Source organism: Phytophthora ramorum (assembly GCF_020800215.1).
Source record: "Phytophthora ramorum isolate Pr-102 chromosome Unknown Phyram_PR-102_s0003, whole genome shotgun sequence".
Classification (NCBI taxonomy): domain Eukaryota; phylum Oomycota; class Peronosporomycetes; order Peronosporales; family Peronosporaceae; genus Phytophthora; species Phytophthora ramorum.
Genome location: NW_027150649.1, coordinates 5,175,889 through 5,195,836, shown reverse-complemented (window position 1 = coordinate 5,195,836; position 19,948 = coordinate 5,175,889). Strand labels below are relative to the sequence as shown.

The following is a 19,948-nucleotide window of genomic DNA, read 5'->3' as shown; positions in this document are numbered from 1 at the left end:
GCTACGCCACGATTTTTTTTTATGCAGTTGATCAATTCTAAATTACGATAGGTTTTCACCTGTCCTTTGTTTTCCACTTCTCGCTATACTGTAGCTGATCTGGAACTTGGAGCTCTGGGATTTGGTTATCCGACGTTCTTGCGCCAGAGGGTGATCTCTTGCTGCTTGAAGTACCGTCGGTCCTCTTCATCCACCAGCACGAGGTTCAGGAAGTACTTGACGGAGAAGCGGCTCTGCACGTTGCGGTACGTCGGCGTCAGCGCGTATGGAGAGAGGTATAGTCGTACTGGCACACTCTCGCCTTTGACGGGGGCACCATCCATAATCTCGAACTTGGTGATGGTCTCACTCTCACTGTGTCGCTGTGCTCCAGCACCCACACTCTCGCGACGCAGAATGGCCAACTCCATGTGCTTGATCTTGATCCGCACCAACAAGAAGAAAATCTTGCCGATCACCACGTCCTTCAAGTGGTATCTGCACAACAACAAATAAGTTACCATCCACCACATATTCAGACATATAAAATGTACACACATTTTACCTCGACTTGTCGTACTCGAACTCGATATGCAGACAGTCTTCAATGCCCACCTCCATCTTGATGGACCGATCCACTGGCGGCGGTGGAACCACTCGCTGCACCCACAAATCTTGCTCTTGCACCAAGTTACTGGCATAGTTTCCTCTGGCCAAAGTGGCTCGGAGTACGTATCTCAGCTTCACACTTTGTCCGTAGTAACTTTCATGCGGTTTATCCACTTTTGTAAACTCAAAAGTGAATGTTTCCTCCCCTTCGATGGATGATCCACTGGGCTGCAATTCTCGCACAGAATTTGTGAATTCATAGCCCGCGCTGCGGTCCAGTGGGACCTCGATGAGCCCCAGCAGTTCTAGCTTGAGTCCTGTGTGTTCCAGCCGCTTGCCGGAATCCACTTTCACGGATAATATCCCGCGAATATCTTGGTCGTCGCGGAAAAGCGGCAGCTCTTCTTTGCTTTTCGCGTTGACTCTGACTTTTGCACGCTGCGCTTCGCCTTCGAGAGAGAAAGTGAGCGTGGCAGAGGGCACCCCGAAGCTGAAGAGGTTCTGCGCAAAGTACAAAAGGAACGAGTCAGGTGCAAAATGGCAGCGAAGGACAGATCGGGCGACCTACCATGCTGCCGTTCTTTTGCGCAAAAGAAGAGTGCGGGGATATATGCGTCTTGATAGGTAAACCTACTATGCGTCATATTGATAGCTGGAGATGGTAGGCAAACATCAGCTCGAGGCTGAAACTAGCGGGCGTTCCGGGGGAATGAACGGCATTTTCAATAATATTGATAGCCGCAAGCAGCGTTTACCCCATATATTGACGCGGATGGGGATATTTCTACCATGATATGGCGATGGGATCGACGAGCAATAAGGCATCCAAGTTCGCGTTAGTGAAGGCATCTCCATCGACCACGAAGGACCCGGTTCAACTACTATTTCCCCCGGTATTTCTCTGCCGAGATACGGCTCTTATGAGTGTGTTCGTGTACTTCTTCTTTAAGCGGTGATTCGACGTCTCAGCGCTGCGCCAACTCGCATTTTTGCCAGAAACTTACGCTGCTTCATCATAATCCTGAACTCTTCATCATGGCATCGAATCGACATTCACTGTCATGCTCAACTTCAACTTACCGGTTTCCACACCGGTATCTCGGTTCTACCTTTCCTCTTTCAGCCAATCACAGCAACGCACCTCCCAAATTCGATTTCTGTCATTCCAAGAAGCGCCGTCTGATTCCATGGCCTTCGACCCGCGCTGCGTGGCCTTCGAGGGGCGTCTGGGCGCCGACCGCCGCACCGCCGAGTACGTTGGGCGCGCCAGCCACGACGCAGATGCCGCATGCTTCCGCTCGGCGCTTCCGGCGGCCTCCAGCGCGCGTTCTCCGACCCTGCGCGTCTTCTACTTCGAGACTCAGATTTTGGCCACTAATTCGGACCTTAATTCGCTACCTGCAAGACTTCATACCTCGAATTCGTCGTCAACAATTCGGCGTCATGCTGCGCGGGATCAAGATGCCGCCGCTACAATCGCACGGGACTGGAGACGTCGAGCAGAACTGGAGGCCATGGACCTCGAAGACATGCAGATCCCAAGTCTAAACCGAGCAGGCACAGAACCTGTGAATTTTAATTTTTCGCTGACACCTGATACTATTCAGCACATGAGGTCGAGAATGGACCGACGCCGAGCGAGACGCAACAATGAGAGGAAAAAGTTCAACCACAAAGTGGCTGTCGGGTTCGTTGTGGACGAGCCCGAGCCGAAATTTCGCGGTTCAGAGCACAATTTCGGGTCAATTTCCAGGTTCGGAGGCCAAATGGAGGCCAGGATGTCACGTCGAGCAGTGAAGCAGTTGATGCAAAGGATTCTGCCGGACGTGACAGCAAGCGGCGACTCGGACTCGTCTGAGGAGGAAGATGGGCAGGAGAAGAGCAGGGAGACGTATCCTGCTATTTTGCACCGAGATTTAGGACAAGCGGCCAATTCGTTGGCGTACGTGGGGAAAACAGGTCGCGTGGTGTCCCATGGACGAGAGTTCTTGCGGTGTGAACGCTATGGAGCTGGAGATGTCGTGGGCTGCGGAGTGCTGCTGGACACCAATACGTTTTTTTTTACGTTGAATGGCAACTTGATGGGAATGTTGCCAGCTAGAGATGTGTACGACCTGGACGATTTTGGAGAAGTTGTCGGATCGGAAGAAGAAGAGAGTGACGAGGAGGAAGAGGAGGAGGAAGAAGGAGAGGACGCAGATGGCAGCAGGGGTGTGAGTATTCGAGTGACCACTACTGACGACGTTGACATGGAAGATCTCGATGGTCAGCAGGATGAAGGGAAGGCTCTGTATCCGTGTGTAAGTCTGCATGGTGTTGGCGAGTGCGTGCAAGCGCTATTTCAACCGAGTGAATTTAAATTTGATCTGTCCGGGTTCGAGAAGCAGATCCTGAAGGAGCACCAGCGAGCCTTGCTGGTTGAGCGCGAAAAGCGCTGCGAAAATGGAGGGCTGAGTGACAGCGAACAGTGTGATGACAAAGATGAAGATGCGATGAATGCCTTGGTGCAAGACTTCTTTTTGCATTACGGCTACGAGGGCGCGTACAGGGCGTTTGAGTCCGCTTTAGCGCCGTCGAAGCGGTCTCGACTGTCGTCAGACTCTATGGACATGGACTGCTACGGTGGCAAAGCTGAAGCAAGTACGGTGCCTTTGGGTGTGAGCAGCGCTGGAGACATGGAAGGAGAGGAGAAAAGCGAAGATATGGGTTTTGGAGATGCACAACCGAGCAAACAACATATGCGTGAATCTCTGAGCCTACGCCACGAGGTACGTGAGCACATTCGCTGCTTCCGGACAGCTCAAGCGTTGGTAGTGTTGGATCAGCATGCACCAGCACTCTTGAAGAATGAAACAGGGTACCGATCTCGACGCTTTCGAAAACTTCTGCTGTACTGCCGAATCCTCTGCGTCGTTGACATTTTAACCCACGAGAGGGAGACAAAAGTTGCGGGTTCCTTGTCAGCGAATGGCGCAGCAACGTCACCAATCTCCATGGACCCCCAGGAACTGCAGTGCAATGGGTGGAACCCGGAAGCTGCTATCGAGTTTGCTCAACAGATCTTTGGTTCTCCTTTTGAGGTTACGTCAAATGGAAAACGTAAACGACAGAGTGCCAGTAATGGAGATCAGAAACGTCACGAGAGCCCTAGTGATGTTGCGCTTACCATGAGTCTGCTCCTGTACGACAAACGCGAGAGCATACCATCTACCAGTCGTGCGCGGAAATTCTTGACGCCTGAGTTCCGGGAGTCCGTTGCCGGCGAGATCAACAGCTTCTTGCTGGTTGCTGAAACTGCTGGAAACTCGCCACCGCGCGTATCAGCTCTGGAAACGTTCATGGAAGACCTAGAAAGCCTACAAAAAGCGTGTTTACGCCAGGGCTGCCGTGTATACCCAGACAAATTTGCCACCGCGAGCAATGGTAAAAGCAAAACTACGTCGCGTCGGCGGCGAGCATCTGTATCGTCCAGTTCGGACGATTCTTCGTCGTCCCAAAGTGAGCAAGAGGACCGTCTAAATGACGACGACAATGAATGAAGGATTGACTACTGGGAAATGCCTGATAGACTGGTATCTGCATTTGAAGTAGGCACTAAACGTCAATCCAGTTGTTGAATAATTATACTGGGGTGAAGATTTCGGGATGGCATGGGTGATCTGTAAATCAGCGTGCTGGCTCTACCATAAAGCGAAGGTTTTAACTGGACTGTCAACTACTACTCGAAGTACTACTGGAAACTACTCAGCGGAAGCGGCCACACCGGGATGGATTTTGACACGGCCGATTTGACCGACTGGCGAGACACTGCCGACTCGTGTTTGCTGGGCTTCGACTCATCATCAAGGTCGCAGATATTCGTGTGCTTGACCTGGTTGAGCAGGGACTCACAGCTCAGCTTTGCTTGCGATCGCTATTGCTTTGAAGACATTATGGTGATATGGCAATGGATCTACGCTGCTTCTCATCTCTCTGGCAAGGGCGCTACGGAATGTGCACGCTTCAAATCTGTACGTAATAGAGCTTGCTCCAATACGGAATAAGCTTCTCGCTGGATGAGCTGAGTACCTTGCAGCCGCTGAATTAATGTGCGCTCCGCTTCCTCCATCTCCTGCACCTGTCTGCGGTGCTCACGAAGTTTCCGTTCCTCAGTAATAGCCTTCTTCATTAGCCGCAGTGCGGCCTCCTCGTCCACCTGCTGACGATCGATGATCTTTTTCTTCTTGAGGGCGTCTTCCTGCCGTCGAATCGCTTGTCGCTTTGCTCTTGCGCGCTCCACTTGCAACACCTGGAGACGCTCCCGCTCAGCTTTGAGTCGCTTGCTCTCCGTCTTCACCTGCTCCACGTCCTGGTACTTCTTGGAGATGACTTGGATGGCGGCGTGTTTCTTCTTGATTACCGACTCTTTCTTGAGGCTGTGCTGCTTCTTTTGCGCCGATCGAGACTGGCGCTCCCGCTCCACTGCGTGCATGGACTTTTCTTCTTGGCGGTGCAAACTGGCTAATCGCATTTCGAGGATCTCTTGAGCTCGATCTTTGGTCTGTGCGATCTTCTTCCACGCCTTGGACTCCTCATGCTGCGAAACCGACGCAGAAATGAGCTTAGCTGCAGCTTCAGAGCACACAGACTTGCAAATTCTCACCTGCAGCAACGAGATTCGATTCTGCAGCAGCTTCAAATCACACTCAGCTTGTTTCCTCTTAGACTGCAGACCTTGGTTAGTCAAACCACCTAAAAAGACCAGCGGGTTGCATTGGGCCCGTACCTCAATGAGTCGACTGCGGATGATCGGGATGCTAGCTGCGCTCTTCGCTCGAGCCTTCTTGCCATTCGTTGACGCGCTTTTGCTCTTACCCCCCGCAATGAGCTTGCCCCAAATCCCCAGCACCGCTTCTTTCGGAATGGATTCCTCGCGCGTCTCGAGCAGAAGACGCACAAGTTGGTGTGCGTGAGCTTCTCGCGGCAAGCGCTCCAGCTGACGCACCAGCGTCTCCACACTCACTCTAGCACACAGCACGCCACCATTAGCCATCCAATTCCTCACGAGCTTCCACGCCCAACGGAACAACAACGCACTCGTCACCCGGCGCCTGCTGAACTCTCTGCAGCACGCCCGCCACAGACTGCAAGGCCCAATTCTCAGCGTCTTCTCCTTCCGGCGCCCGAAACCTCAGGCTCTGCTGGTCCTCGTCGTCGCTCATGCATTGTGAGATCTCGCGTGCATCGACTGCGTTCATCGCTCTCATCGTCAATGTGTCACAAATGGCTACAGTGTTTTGAAGCCATGTTCCACGAAGGGGTGCCAGCTCATCTCCCAAAATAAGTCGCTTTTGTGTATCTTACTCTCATTGGCTGAAACGCTTTCCCACCAATCAGATCGCCGTTTATCTTCCGGCCAGCCATTTACCACTGGGCTCAATTGACCACCAACAGTCAATCGATCGCCATGGGCCCACGCAAGGGAGGAGGCAAGAAGAAGGGCAGCCGCAAGCGCAAGGCCAACGTGTGGGACGACGCCGAGCCCAAGACCAAGCGCGGCGCTTTTCCGCGCGAAAATGAGCCCAAACCACGCAGAAATGGGTCCATGATGGGGCAGTGGAAGTCCCAGAAGATGGCGGAGCGCAACAAACAGCGCAATTTCTTCTCCTCGGTGGACGAGAAGAAGCGCTGGCAACGGGAGCAATATCAAGAGACGCGGGAGCGCACAGCCAATGCAATTTACAAGGACGGAAGTGAAGAAGAAGAAGAGGAGAAAGAGGACCAAGTGGTGACTAGTGACAGCGACTCAAGTGACGAAGAAGAGGAGCTGGGAAACAAGAAGAACACTCTGTTTGACGAGTTTGTCAGTACGTTTAAGCCAGTGGAACCAGTTGAAGAAGAGGAAGAAGAAGAGGAGGAGTATGAGGAGGTTCTGGTGGATGAGAATGGCAACGAGATCCTCGAGGATGAAGCAGAGATTGGAGACGAGGTTGAAGAGGTTGAAGAGGAGGTTGAAGAAGAGGGTGGAGAGGAAGAGCAGGTTGCGGCAATGGAGAAGGACGATGAGGGCCTTTTGGAAGAGGAGGAGGAGCAGGAGGACCCCTACAGACGACGATACCTCTTAAGCTCGTTCACGGAGCAGGACGCGCGCAAGTTTGATGCACAGGTTCGCAAGTTTTCGAGTGTCAAGTTGCAGGCGTTGGAAGAGGAGGCGTATGATGTGACGTATCGGAGTGGAGTTGACAAGGTCAGTGGCGTTGCTGGCGTCGTGACGACACCGGAGACGGCGCAGAACAAGAAGCCGTACGTGCGTTCGAGGTTGCTGGCGACGTGGAAGCAGCGTGGGGTGGACGCAGAGACGGCGTTCCCTGCGGGGTCGGTGGAGCGCTCGCTCTCGCAGCAATTGTCGACGTACACGGACGTCTTTTTCGCTGGCCAGACGTATGAGAACACGCCGGCGTTGCGGCAGGTGAGCGCGATGCACGTGCTGAACCACGTCTTGAAGGCGCGCGACACTGCCACGCGGAACAACGAGCGCATTCGGAAGCGTGAGTCTGGGGACCAGGTCGATGCACAGGACGAAGAAGAGAAGGAGTACCGTGACCAGGGGTTCTGCCGTGCTAGCGTGCTCGTGTTGCTCCCGCTACGCAGTTCCGCTCTGGCGTTTGTGAACCAACTTCTCGAGCTCCTGCCGACGACTGTGGACACTTTCCACAACAAGGATCGGTTCTTGGGCGAGTTTGGGAGCGCCAAGGATGAAGACGATGAGGAGACTGCAGAGGACGGAGACAGCAAGAAGGAATGGCAGCGTGTGTTTGACGAGGGCAACAACGACGACTGTTTCCAGTTGGGTCTGTCTTTTTCGCGCAAGGCAGTTCGCTTCTACAGCGAGTACCATCACGCCGATATCATTGTCGCGTCGCCTCTGGGGCTCCGTCAGCAGCTCGGAGACGAAGTGGCTGTGCTTGATGAGGCCGAGGGTACTGCTGATGTGAAGCTGTCAAGTGACTTTTTGTCGAGTATCGAGGTGTGCATTGTGGACTCGGCCAGTCTGATGGCGATGCAGAACTTGGAGCACTTGCGGACTGTGCTGCGTGCTACGAACTTGCAGCCGAAGGAGGCGCCTCACGCTGACTTTGCCCGTGTGCGTGAGTGGAACTTGGCCTTCCTGGCCTCGTATTTCAGACAAACGGTCGTGTTTGCGCACGGTGCGGAGCCGACGCTCAATGCGCTCGTGAGCAAGACGTGCCGCAACATCGCTGGGGTTGTAAAGTTTGTTCGTCGGTATGACGCCGCCGATGGCTCGGCCTCAATTTCGCGCGTGGTGCCGCAGGTGAAGCAGATTTTCCAGCGCGTGGACTTGGATCATAAGGGACGACTTAGTGCTCAGGACGAAGTGGAGCTGCGCTTCGCTTATTTCAAGAAGCACGTGTTCGAGCCGCTACTGGACCACCCGCGGAAACGCGTGCTGATCTTCATCCCTTCCTACTTCGACTACGTGCGCGTGCGCAACCTGTTCAACGATACCATGAACAAGAAGTTGATCCGCAGCGTACAGTGCTGCGAGTATACGACCAGCAAGCAGGTCTCCCGTGCGCGTACGTCGTTCTTCCATGGCCACTGCCACGTCATGCTGTACACGGAGCGCTTCCACTTCTACCACCAGTACCATATCCGAGGCGTGCACCAGCTCATTTGGTACGGCCTCCCCGTTATGGGCGACTTCTACGCTGAGATGATGAACATGCTGCCGAGCATTGACACGGCAGGACACAACGACAACGGGTTCGCCGACACTACGGACGGCAAGTCTTCGATTGCTTTGTTCACGCGGCTGGACCTGCTGCGGATGCAGCGTATTGTGGGCAACAAACGCGCGGGGAGGATGTGCCAGGCCAAGGCTGCTAAGCCTACTTTCCTCTTCTGCTAGAGTCATGTACACACCAGTTTATCCAGTCCGTAACTTGAATCAATGGACGTTTGCACCAGTTCTGACTGCGCTAGTAACAGGCGGAAGAAAGCAGCTGCCGGCCAGTGGTTAAATGAAAGGAGTGGCGTCGAGGCTGCTCGATTCGTCATGATGTCGAATCTGCTACGGGCACGTGAAGATTAGACACTGGCGCCCATACAGGATGTACATTATGTATGACGACTTCGTACCTCTGGAAAAATATCTGTCACGAATATTACCTAGTGTTAGCTCTGGTTTTGCGCTTTTCCTCTTTCTTTATGCAATACACACGCATGCTGGTACATGTAGATAGTGATACGAACTTGAGTTTGTCGTACTTCACATCCAAAAGCTGAGCGTGAATTAAGCGTTTAACGCCAAGTAGCTGGCGTTTTAACAGCCAAGCCTCGGGTCCGAGCAAATTGATGGACTTTTGCAGACACTTCGTGTTAACATCCCAGAAAATGGACCAGAGCGAGATTGCAGCCTGCGAGTGGATGAACTAGGGAAAATTCAACACGGCTTGGTGGGTTTCGGTCAGCGACTTCAGTCGAGAACTACCCTCACGACTTCTGTAGTACACAATGTACCAAATTGCATTAGTACAACTGGCGTTGGCTGTCGACTTTCAGATAAACTTGGTCACTCCCGTTGAATACAAAATCTCGTCTGCACTTCCATGAACAGAATTACAACAAGCTGGACGTCAAGTAAATGCGTTACACTCGTATAAAGTGCATTTCATGTCAATTGCAAGGTTGTGTGCAAGCTTTAGAAAGAGCGAAGATTTTTTGAAATATCGCTAGGATGGCACTTGTCATAATCGCTGTCGATCCAACTATCGCGTTACTGTACAACTTCATTGAGCCCGTCTGTAGTAGCGGGCGAGTCCAGCCGCACGCAAGTACTATCAGTGGCTTAAATCGTTGTCGCTGGACGCCATAAATACCGTAGGATATTCCGTGACATTGATAGCGTTTTGAATGCTGTAACATCTAAGCTGCCGCCGGAATATTTTCAACATACGCAGATACTTTTCTCATTGTATTGAAGAACTACATCCTCGATCATTTCGGCCGTTGGTTGTGGTACTATTGGTCGTTGTAGGAATCGCAGGCTGGTCGATTGCGAAGACAACTTGCATCCGAGAAGAAAAATGAGGAAACGTGTGAGTGTCCGATATTTATTATCCTATTTTCCCGCTTGGAGTTAGCTTAGATAGCAACAGCCTCCAACTGACATGCCGCCACCGACACACGAAGTTTTAGATGCTAGTGGGACGAATTCAGAAAGGTTAAAAGGTTCAACCTGGATCGAAGAGTTCAAATAATTAACCAAGGTTGCAAGTCGAGCTGTTGTCATGTAGCATAAAGCATCTCAAATCTGTTCAAGCACCTATGCGTTGCTCCTTTTTATACTGGCTGGCGACTCAAACGACTCGGTCGAGTTTATACGAGTTCGTATAATACGACAAAATCACGTACAAACGTTTCCACAACGGATGAGGCCTCTTCAGACCAAACCCAACGGCAACAGCAAACACCCTTACTTGTAAAACCAACACAGGTAAAAAAAAATGGTACCGCACCCCATTCCGATTCTTTAAGCTACTACTTGTTGCTTTCTCTGTAAATACACTTCATACTTCTTCTCCAGGTGTGACCTTATTCTGAAACAAAACTGGAGCTGGTATCCTTCCAGTGTCTACATATTTGAGGCGTGTGGAGCTTTGAGTCCCTTTTTAGTGCCCCCCGCCACCTCTTTCTTCGTACAGTCGTTTGTTACTAGGGTTTACCCAATGTTGACAACCTTAACAGACCGTGGACTCGCAAAATGGACGAGCACGAAATCGCCAGTGCATCGTAGGGTGCTGAACGGCAGATGAGGGATGAGAGAAGCCATGGAACCTTTGTCTGGCGCTGGAGAACGCAAAGTGAATCAATAATTCACCATGATCTGTAATAGTAATGTGTGCACTGGGTTGATGTGTCTGACCAAGGAATTCTGGTAACTTGCAGACTGTAAGTTGCAGTATCAGAAACACATGTTTGTACGGCACTGGAAATGGGAAGGGGTTGCGAGGGAGTGCACCTGAAGCATATTGTTGATGCTCAGGCTGCTTCGGGAGGCAGGCAAACTTGATCCGAACGGCACATTTAGCGGAGGCGTTCTGCATACAATGATACCACCCACGTCCTCATTTGTCTTGAAGGGAATTCACGACGTCGATTTCCCTGAGGCACTTCGGATTTGACATTAATCCCGGCCAGGCGTAAACGACGGGGAGCAAATCGATGTTTATTTCACCGAGGGTATCAGCAAAAACTTACAGCAAGAGTACCTTCGCTCAAACCCTCCATTATGTAGTAAAATGGGAGGTTCTGGCTCACAGCTGGTCGCAGGTCGTGGCTCTTCATCATGAAGACTTCATGAGCTTTGCCTTCCTCAGGGGCTCCCTACATTTCGACTCCGTTCCCCAGCTTCACTCAAATCCTCTGGCTAGAAAGGGAGATGGGCAAATCGACAGATGTAGCTAAAGATTCGAGTCATTCCTTACTACATGTACTACATGTACTAACTTGGTGCTCCCTCTACTATCTAAAAGACCTGTTTTACTTAATGGGAAGTGCGTCCACAGATCGTATTAAGTTGGCCAGGGTTCTCTGGTACAGACGTCCCCGCCAAATCTGCAATGGTCGGACCAATAAAGACTGCGAGGTTGCAAGATTCGCACAGGTGCCATATAGATGCAAAAGTATTAAGTTACTCTGAATTTATTGTTTCCGTATGCTAGAAGCCTCCCGCATCGCGACATTTCCCCTCCACGTTGCATCTACCTCAGTACATCCCATCCCGACCAGTTTCAAATCCCATGCGCATCTGTACTACCTGTGCGAGGTAAATTTGCTGCTTGCAGTTGCACATTAGGCGGGGACATCTGTATAAGGAATGGCTGGAATCAGTGGACGTGTCGTGGTCAACACGACACGTCTGAGTTTATTAGTTGATCATGGGCGTGAAATAAATTATAAACTCGTCACCCGGATGTCGCTTTAGTGACCCCTTCGGAATCGTTTCCTAAAAACCGACTCGGTCCAGCTCTTGTTAATTATAAACTTCTATCTACATGCACACGTAGATTGGCTTTTACTTGATTGCGGACTTAATGTATACTAGTACAACGTAACAACAACGGGAGGGGGGGGGGGGGGGGCATGTTGCTTTCCTTCACGAAGAAGCTGTCTTGGACGGCTCATTCCGCGTAGCTGCATGCTCCTTCACGTCTAGTCTCCTGTGTTTAGTGAGATAAAGCACCGTTGTTCAAGGATATGTAATCCACGTTGTTTGGATATGCTTGCGTTTCTGTTTAAGGTGGCGGCCAAATGATGTAAATTTTCGTGTCTATGGTGGAGATCGACCTAGACTTACAACAGTGGCGGACAAACAAGCACTTAAACAGGAGCATTCTCTAGCTCATTGTATCTCTATGGTAATGACTTTAACTAATATTGGCGAATATGGCCGTAAGAAAATTCCGAAAATCGGTACGGTTTTCTCAGTCATTTAGTGTTAGCATTGCCATAAACAACCAAAGCTTGAGGACTATACAATGTGCTAATAAACAGTGTGTACAAGCTAAAAGAACGCAGAATTGTGTCGTTTTCTGCCCATTTATACACTCGCGGGAATCGCTCCCGTGTGCGACAAGTTATGCAATTCAATGCTGGGAATCTATGCTGTGCTAATATTGGCTCTAATACCGATCACACGGATCACACTCCGCAATTTCCCCTCCAGCCCACTGCTCCCGCCACCTCCCAGCTCTCAAGAACCAACAATAAGCATGCGCCTCCCCTACATTCTCGTGTTGGTTATTGTGGCCACTCTCCACGCCAACGGCAATGCGTTCTCCACGGATAAGGGGTTTAACCACGTCGCCATCTCAAACGTGGCGTCGACGGATGCAACCCAAGAGGACCGCGGCCGGTTCCTCCAAGTAGTTGGAAAGGACGACGAAAACGAGATCGAAGAAGAAGAACGGTCCTTCAATAGCATTGGGAAGGCTCTGAAGAAGTTCACGGCAAAGCACCTGCCTTTCATAAAATCCTGGAAGATTGCGAGAGAAGCCAAGAAGAACAAACTCCGCGTCGGAAAATTATGGACAATTCCGGAGTGAGGTCATAGGTTTTTCTATGGGGGCCAGAAGACCCTTTCGGATCAAAATGTACGTACCGGATATGGTTTGTTCGTCAATACATAATACAGACTTCTGATTCTGCTTGCTTAGCATGCCTTACAATATTGAACACACAGCTTTGAAAGGAAACTAACCGCCCTGTTGAGGCAGGCAGATCTTCGCCCGAGCTCTGCATCCAGTACTGTAGCAAACTGAGCATTTATTGCAAGGGTACCAGATCGTATCTGTCGGCTACCATAAGACGGACGCAGTGTGCATGGCTCACTGTATTGTATTGACGCAGCGAACGAGCTGTCGCGCCCTCTCTGCCGATGTGCGGGATGTCTTTTACTGTAGTGTACTATATATTATACATGTAGCGATAGTCCTGGACAACTCGATAACTTTGCCGATAAGTAAGTGTGGGAAGCATTATTGATAACCTTACTAGTACACTGTACCGTCAAAAGCTTCATGTATTTTAATTTTGAAAAACAAGCAGAATCATAGTCCAGCAAGTACAAGTAGGTATGCTCCGAATGGACGCTACACTTTCATTCAAGTCTTGATTCGTGAAATCCAGCTGATTGTGGAGGCATTTTCCCACTGTCAATGTTTATCACTGTGCATTCTCCCCCTGTAAGTCGCTGATCATATAATAAAGAGTTTCAGAAATCTGTTATTATGGCAGCAACTATGGTGTAGTATGTAGTAATTTAGTTTCTTCCTAACCAACCACTGCGTCGCGCCTCTTAACTACACGCTAATACTATCACTTCCTCTTTTACCATCTACAAGTCAGTCTCTTTTGCATTATCATCCAGCGTAAACCTCAACACCCACGTTATTCTTGCTCTCAAGGACCGACTCACATTACTAGTGGGGCGACGTTACCGTTATTTATCTAGCACGAAAAAAAAACGCTACTGGGGCTAACTGATTTTTTTAGCTTTACTTTAATGCTGTACGATATTTGCAATAATGCAAATGGTTTGTCTATATTTGATATTTAAGCGTTATATATGACATCATTTTGCAAAACTCGCTAAAGTCATTTCTAACATTGTGAACCACATTCTACGACTAATATCTGGTGATGCTATCGTCTCTATCTGGCGATTGATCTGCGTCCTGTGTCCAAGCAGGAGGTGGTCACTGGTTCCACAGCTGAAGGCTAATCATGGTGGACAGCGAGGTGACAATATCGAAGAGTGCGAGCTGCTCAACGTTGCTTCAAGGTGTTGATTATGGCGTCTTTGCCGGAGATACCGTGACACCATTGACGGCTCCGTGACCTTCCCAGTTTAGCGGCAAGGAACATAAAGTCGGCATGCCATATGCTTTTTACTTGGAAAGTTGAAGACTGAATGAATTAGGCGGTTAACAAAACTACTAACCTATGAACGAGTTCCAAGCAGCACGGATCCTCAGATAGACCCTCAAAGCCTAGGATAGAATTCTAGAACTTCGTTGAACGTTGAAACTCCAGATCCCGTTTAGCATTGTGACACGAAGTGTTCCTGGTTTTTCTGTGACGCACCGCCGTCGCGACTCTGGTCTAAAATTTCGAGCATGGATACTATTGGATGAAATGGAGAATGTGACTCGGCTGTACCCGTGCAACACGGGTGACGCATGGAGTGCGACTGATTTATGGAAATAACTTACGCCTAACCACAGATGGGCCAACCGGCTGGAAGTGCGTATCCTGGATGTATACAAATCCACGATTGCAAACCCGCATTATGTCCAGCCCCCGGACTTTTCCTTACAATGAGTGCCTAAAACCTGGCGGAAAATGCAGTTGAGAACGTTTCTCAGATTGTACCTCATCTTGCTGTGGTTCAGAGCGACTACTACAGATACTGAACCAAGATCATCCACTACCAACACCCAAGTCGTGCACTGGAAGCCCCAAGAGTCTGGATGTCAAGTACATCCTGAATCCTGAATTCTGAACCCAAAATCCTGACTCCAGTTATTAGAATCTTGACGGTTGACCACTGACTACTGACTTCGAAGACATTGGTACGTTACGACCGCGATACAACAAGGGGTGCTGCGACCATTAAGGACGGGTCGTCTGTGGCATCTCCACCTCATAACATCAAGCCCAGTTAGATGATGACGAGAGGCGCTCCGGCACCCTGGGTTGACCCACCTATTTCATATCCTAGTTGGGTCGCTAGCGTGCTGGTGTTTGCCCATTTCATATTCCCTTGCTATTCGAGGTGACTGATTAGCAGTTATCCCCCGAATTGATAGTTTAACTGCTGTGTGTATCGACTGACTATAGTATTTGATAGTTTCTCTCTTAATTGAGTGTGATGCGCGTTTTGTACGAGTGTTCAGACTGACTAGGTGTCTGAATTGTAAGACTCGAGGGAGCCTAGCGAGTGACCCACCGTCCAAGGGTCGATAAGAATAAGTGACGGCTATTTGTATTGTATATAACTCTGAATTTGTTGGCTATTGGCATTTGGGGTGCATCTTGGGTAAAGGTGCATCCTGGATTTTCGATACTCTGGGTGTGAAATCCAGACTACACTCTGCCTTTCTGTCGTTGAGGGTGCATCCTGAAATGGACGTACGCTCGGCACAACTTCAAGGCCACAAGCTCGGTGAAGTGCCGTTTCGTCAAAGACAAACGAGCCGACAGGGATTCCGCAAGGTACCCACGCCACCAAGAACCCAAGGTTTCGCTTCGCGATGAAATCTTGGACACTTGTTGACTCCTACTCGTCTTCCCCCTTTAATCCTGGAGGAGGAATTCCTGGAGCACGCTACACGAACCCCCTGGGCGGTAAAGGTTTCATCGACCTCGCCACAATAGAAGCGAGCATTCTCGAAGGCTCTCGAAGGCTAGGCCATTTGGGATACAGCACGGAATGCAACATACCAGCACGTTTGAGCCTATGATGATACGGAGTGCTGTAGAGCAGTCACCTTTCGTGATGTGAATCGCATTAGTTGGTGACTACGACGGCGTAAGCTTCTATCTGTTGATGCTAGTCATGTGAATATTCTGTTGCGTTGCAGCTTGTCGGTCTCATTGCTTTTGCACAGCACCACGTCTCTCGTCTGCGACCAAGACGACAAACTGCCAATATGCCTTAACACGTTGTTTGGCATCTCAAAAATCTCACGCAGCGGTTTCTAACATGTAAACGAAGTAGCCGCAGACGCGCTGCTAACAGCAAGTGTTGAATCTTGCGTTCGGTGTGACCAGGAGCAAGTATCGACCTCGCTGAGGAAGTACATCGTTGGATTGATAATGTATGTTGGCGAGCGGTACGAGGGGTCAGCGGGGCGTAGAATGTTGATTTGTTTGTCGTTTGCGGTCACCTTCGTCTTCCATCGTGCGCGGATATTGCTGAGAACTCGGTGGCAAATTGGGAAATGGATTAAGTGAGGCCTTCCTCCACTCCAGCTTATCTAGGATAATATTGAAGAGTATGCGACATGCACAGTACGTCATTGGTATTTGGTCCAACAATTGCTGCACACAAGACCGTCGGAACAAGTCGTTTTGTAACCTCGATCGGAGTGGTTACATAACGGACGACCAACCCCAATGGCATGCATTTGGTAGTTCGATCTGATACGCGATAACTGAACTCACTTCTACATTTACTTCAAAGATGGCGACAATTATTTAGCTGGAGGTCGCGCTCCGCATGGAAGAAGGCGGCAAGGCGATGATGCCACACACAGCGAGTAGGGTGACTATTGCTATGCACCCGCCGCTACCCCCGATGATGGATCGCAATCTTCGGCTGGAACAAATCACCACGCGGACGGCAGTGATACAAAAAGTTGAAGCGAGTCGTCAAGTCGAAGCCCTGGCACAACACTCAGCAGAGGTGCAGCAGATGGCCGCCGATCAACTGGGCCAAGTTCAGCGTCAGCAAGACCGACTTGCGGCGCAGACGGCTGAATATATTCAAGCGCAACATGACTGACAGTCGGTACTGTTAGAGCAGCAGCAGGAAATGAAAAGATACATGGATCAGCACCGACAGAACTGGGATGATCAATACAGGTTGCTACGAGCTGCTAAAGAAGCAGTCGGACTGCAAGGCCAGCGCCTCGAGAATTTGGCATAGACTGTGCAACCGCATCTACAATCCCGTTGGGTGGCCTTCGCGCAGTGTGCCACACCCGCGTCGGAACAACGACCACCGGATGCCCTGTGGCTGCGGGAACGAACGTGCCCGTTCCCTCGATTTATCGGGGTAGTTCAACGAAGCAGAAGCGTGACTTCATAGACAGTTCTACAATCTATTCAAGACGCATTCAGGCGTTAAAACAGGGGCCCAAGCAAAACGTTTCGTTATGCCCTTGAGTTCTTGTATCGAGCAAGGTACTATGGTACGAATTTGTCTGTTTGAGTTGTTCAAAGAAGAAAAGGACGTGCCGGAGACGGAATGGTGAGAATATTTCTTATCGGCACGTATTCCGGACAACACGGCCTACATGTCACTGTACAAGGAAGTGAAGAATTTGTGCATGGACACGGAACAGCAGGACGCGAAGTCCCGACTGTCGCACCTCATGATAGATTTTATGAGAACGTGGACAGGTTGGGAACAACGATACGAGGCTCGTCGCTTTCGTCTACCTGATAGTAGAGAAGACCATCTGCAAGTGAGTAGCGGTGCAACCGTAAGTGCTGCCAAGCAGTGAGCTTCACAGCTTTTTCAGGCGCCTTCAGTGAAGTTACAAGATCGGTGAGATCGCCATCTTCTGCGTACGCCTCGCGTAGCAGCCAATAGAGTGGGGACTCGAGATACGCAACGTGCGCCAGCCCATAGTCTGGATGCCGGGATAACGTGTCCGCGAGGACGTTCTGCTTCCCTGGTTTGCACTCCACCGTGATGTTATACTCCGCAAAGAAGGAGAGCCACCTCGCCATACGCTGGGAGAGGTGGGGCGGCGACGTCGCTGTCCGCAAGGACGCATGATGTGGTGTAGGGAAACTCGTATTTTGGGTAGACCACCCAGTCTGGCTCAGTTGGGTACATCGTACCTATTCGAAGTTCGCACTTAAGCGGCGAGCTCGGTGATCGATCGGATTCGGTGAGCACCAAGACTCAGCGAGCGGCAGAACTCCGCGAACGTATACCCTTTGTGAGTTATTCTAAGTGGGAGAGGATAAGTCAAGGATCGGAGTGAAAGGTCGGCGGAGATCCATAACGACCCGACTCAGCGAGGATCAATTAGGAAGCTGAGCGAAGAGTCGCAGGGAGATCTATAACGACTCCATTTCACTAGGGATTTGTATAGGATCGATAGGAGACAAATGGGGGGAGCCGAAGGGACTCCCCGAAGACACAGAGATAACAAAACAGAGCAGAATCTTCTAAGTCCAAGAACAGCGTATACTTTCCGGTAAGTCCCTGCGTGGGTTGGATTATGTCTGCCGTCGTTCCCCGAGAGGCATAGCATGTAGGGTAATCGACTGGTAGCGCCAATAAATCAAGGTCGGCCCGGGGTGGGCACTTCTCGCTACCAGCGAAGACAAACCTCGTCGAATCGACGAGTCGGTGGGTCTGCACAACCCAGGACACCGCAATCTTCTAGCTGAGCGTACTCTGCGCTCGTTGACCTGTAAAAACGCTCACACGCCGGCGTCCATCCTTTGGTAGAGGTCACAGGATTTGAGTAACGGAAACTGCCTCGCTGAGGCGAGCTTCTGGATCTTGAATTGGTACTCAGCGAGAGCAGGGCCTCAACTAGACCCGGCTGGGCCGAACCGCAAAGGGAACCAACAGAACCCTGCGCAAGCCCAACAACGTCGACCTGACTCGGCGAATTGTTGTGTTGTTGCGTGGAAGCCGCACTAACGAAGTTTTTGTGAATCACAACATCACAATGATCTTTGTAGATCATAAAGGGTTTGGTATACCCGAAACTTTACGAGTGCGTACTTCATCGCCAGAAGCTCCTTGTCATGGACAGGGTAGTTCTTTTCAGCCGCCTTGAGTCGGCGCGACTGAAAAGATACTACCCGTTCTCTGCCATCGGTATCGACTTTCAGCAGGGCGGAGCCTATGGCGAAGTCGGATGCGTCACATACCACTCTGAAGGAACGATCATCGTCGCGCAAAGCCAAAATCGGATCACTCTGCAGGCTGCTTTTGATAGCTTCGAAAGCCTGCTGAGCTTCGTCGTCCCACGACCATTCTGCCTCCTTCTTCAAGAGATTCGTCAGCGGCCGTGCCATCTTAGTATAGTTGGCGCTGTACTTGTGTAAGTAGCTGGCAAGGCCAAGCCACTTGCGCAAGTCCTTCCGAGATACTGACACTGGCCATTGCGCGATCGCGCATATCTTCTCAGGGTCCGCACGGACACCATCTTTGCCAAGGAAACATCCCAAGAAGGGAATCTCTTCGGCTCCGACGATACACTTGTTGATGTTCGCATACAAGCGATTATCGCGCATGCACATCAATAGCTCGCGGAGGTGGTTAACGTACACTTCGACAGCCGTCTTACCTCCTGAGGCACGACTGTGCACGAAGATATCATCAAAGTACGTCTGTACGAACTGCCGCATCGGCCGGAAGAGTTGAGTCACCAGTCGATTGAACGTGGCTGGTGCGTTCGACAGCCCCTGGGGGATCACGAGCCATTCCCACAGCATCCCGCTGGATGTGCTCACCGCTGTGAGCGGGACGTCTGATTCCCGCATCAACAGCTGATAGTAGCTGTAGCGGGGCTACACATTCGGTTCACCTCCCACCTTAGTGCAACATGCACTAAGGCATACATTCAGGTGACCACCACAGGGTGGTCCACATTCATAGCAAAAGGCATATGACTGGTAGAAAGTAACACCTTTCTACCAATGAGAGTCATTCAATAGATAGGGGTTCTGCCAGCCATCCAATGGCAGAACCTCTCATTAGAAATATCAGTTTTAGGAGGAAACCCCATTTACAATCAATACAGTTCTCATTTACCACCAAAGCTTCCGTTTGGTTCATTTATCTAGGTTTAAGTATACTTGTGGATACAAGTATACTGAACTTAAGTAAACTACTCCTACGCTTCCTCCTACACGTGCGCACACGTGTAAGCTTAAGTAGTGGGTCTAAGCAGACCCATTACACCTGGTAGCACTTTGTAGTCCGTCCAACGACCGACTAACACGTTCGTATGGAATACGAACGCGGGGCTGAGAACCTGCCCTCGGACAGTAACATGTCCGTGGGTAGCCCAAACACGTCTGCAACGCATGTTGCGCGTGC

General features: G+C 50.5%; 5 protein-coding genes across 5 annotated transcripts; 3 read left to right on the top strand and 2 right to left on the bottom strand.

Annotated features, from left to right (window-relative positions):
* Window positions 1-125: 125 nt before the first annotated feature.
* Window positions 126-1,159, bottom strand: KRP23_4655 (Vacuolar protein sorting-associated protein 26; the record flags this gene model as incomplete). Its single annotated transcript, XM_067889638.1, has 3 exons — window positions 126-477; window positions 545-1,089; window positions 1,157-1,159. 3 exons carry the CDS (start codon window positions 1,157-1,159, stop codon window positions 126-128), a joined length of 900 nt encoding a protein of 299 aa, XP_067748781.1.
* Window positions 1,160-1,775: 616 nt separating this feature from the next.
* Window positions 1,776-4,127, top strand: KRP23_4654 (uncharacterized protein; the record flags this gene model as incomplete). The annotated part of the gene is made up of 1 exon (XM_067889637.1): window positions 1,776-4,127. One exon carries the CDS (start codon window positions 1,776-1,778, stop codon window positions 4,125-4,127), a length of 2,352 nt encoding a protein of 783 aa, XP_067748780.1.
* A 425-nt stretch (window positions 4,128-4,552) lies between these two features.
* KRP23_4653 (uncharacterized protein) lies at window positions 4,553-5,834 on the bottom strand (the record flags this gene model as incomplete). The annotated part of the gene is made up of 2 exons (XM_067889636.1): window positions 4,553-5,591; window positions 5,665-5,834. The coding sequence occupies 2 exons, from the start codon at window positions 5,832-5,834 to the stop codon at window positions 4,553-4,555; spliced, it is 1,209 nt and encodes a 402-aa protein (XP_067748779.1).
* A 200-nt stretch (window positions 5,835-6,034) lies between these two features.
* Window positions 6,035-8,497, top strand: KRP23_4652 (U3 small nucleolar RNA-associated protein 25; the record flags this gene model as incomplete). Its single annotated transcript, XM_067889635.1, has 1 exon — window positions 6,035-8,497. The coding sequence occupies one exon, from the start codon at window positions 6,035-6,037 to the stop codon at window positions 8,495-8,497; it is 2,463 nt and encodes an 820-aa protein (XP_067748778.1).
* Window positions 8,498-12,362: 3,865 nt separating this feature from the next.
* Window positions 12,363-12,695, top strand: KRP23_4651 (RxLR effector protein Avh23; the record flags this gene model as incomplete). The annotated part of the gene is made up of 1 exon (XM_067889634.1): window positions 12,363-12,695. One exon carries the CDS (start codon window positions 12,363-12,365, stop codon window positions 12,693-12,695), a length of 333 nt encoding a protein of 110 aa, XP_067748777.1.
* Between the last annotated feature and the right edge of the window lie 7,253 nt (window positions 12,696-19,948).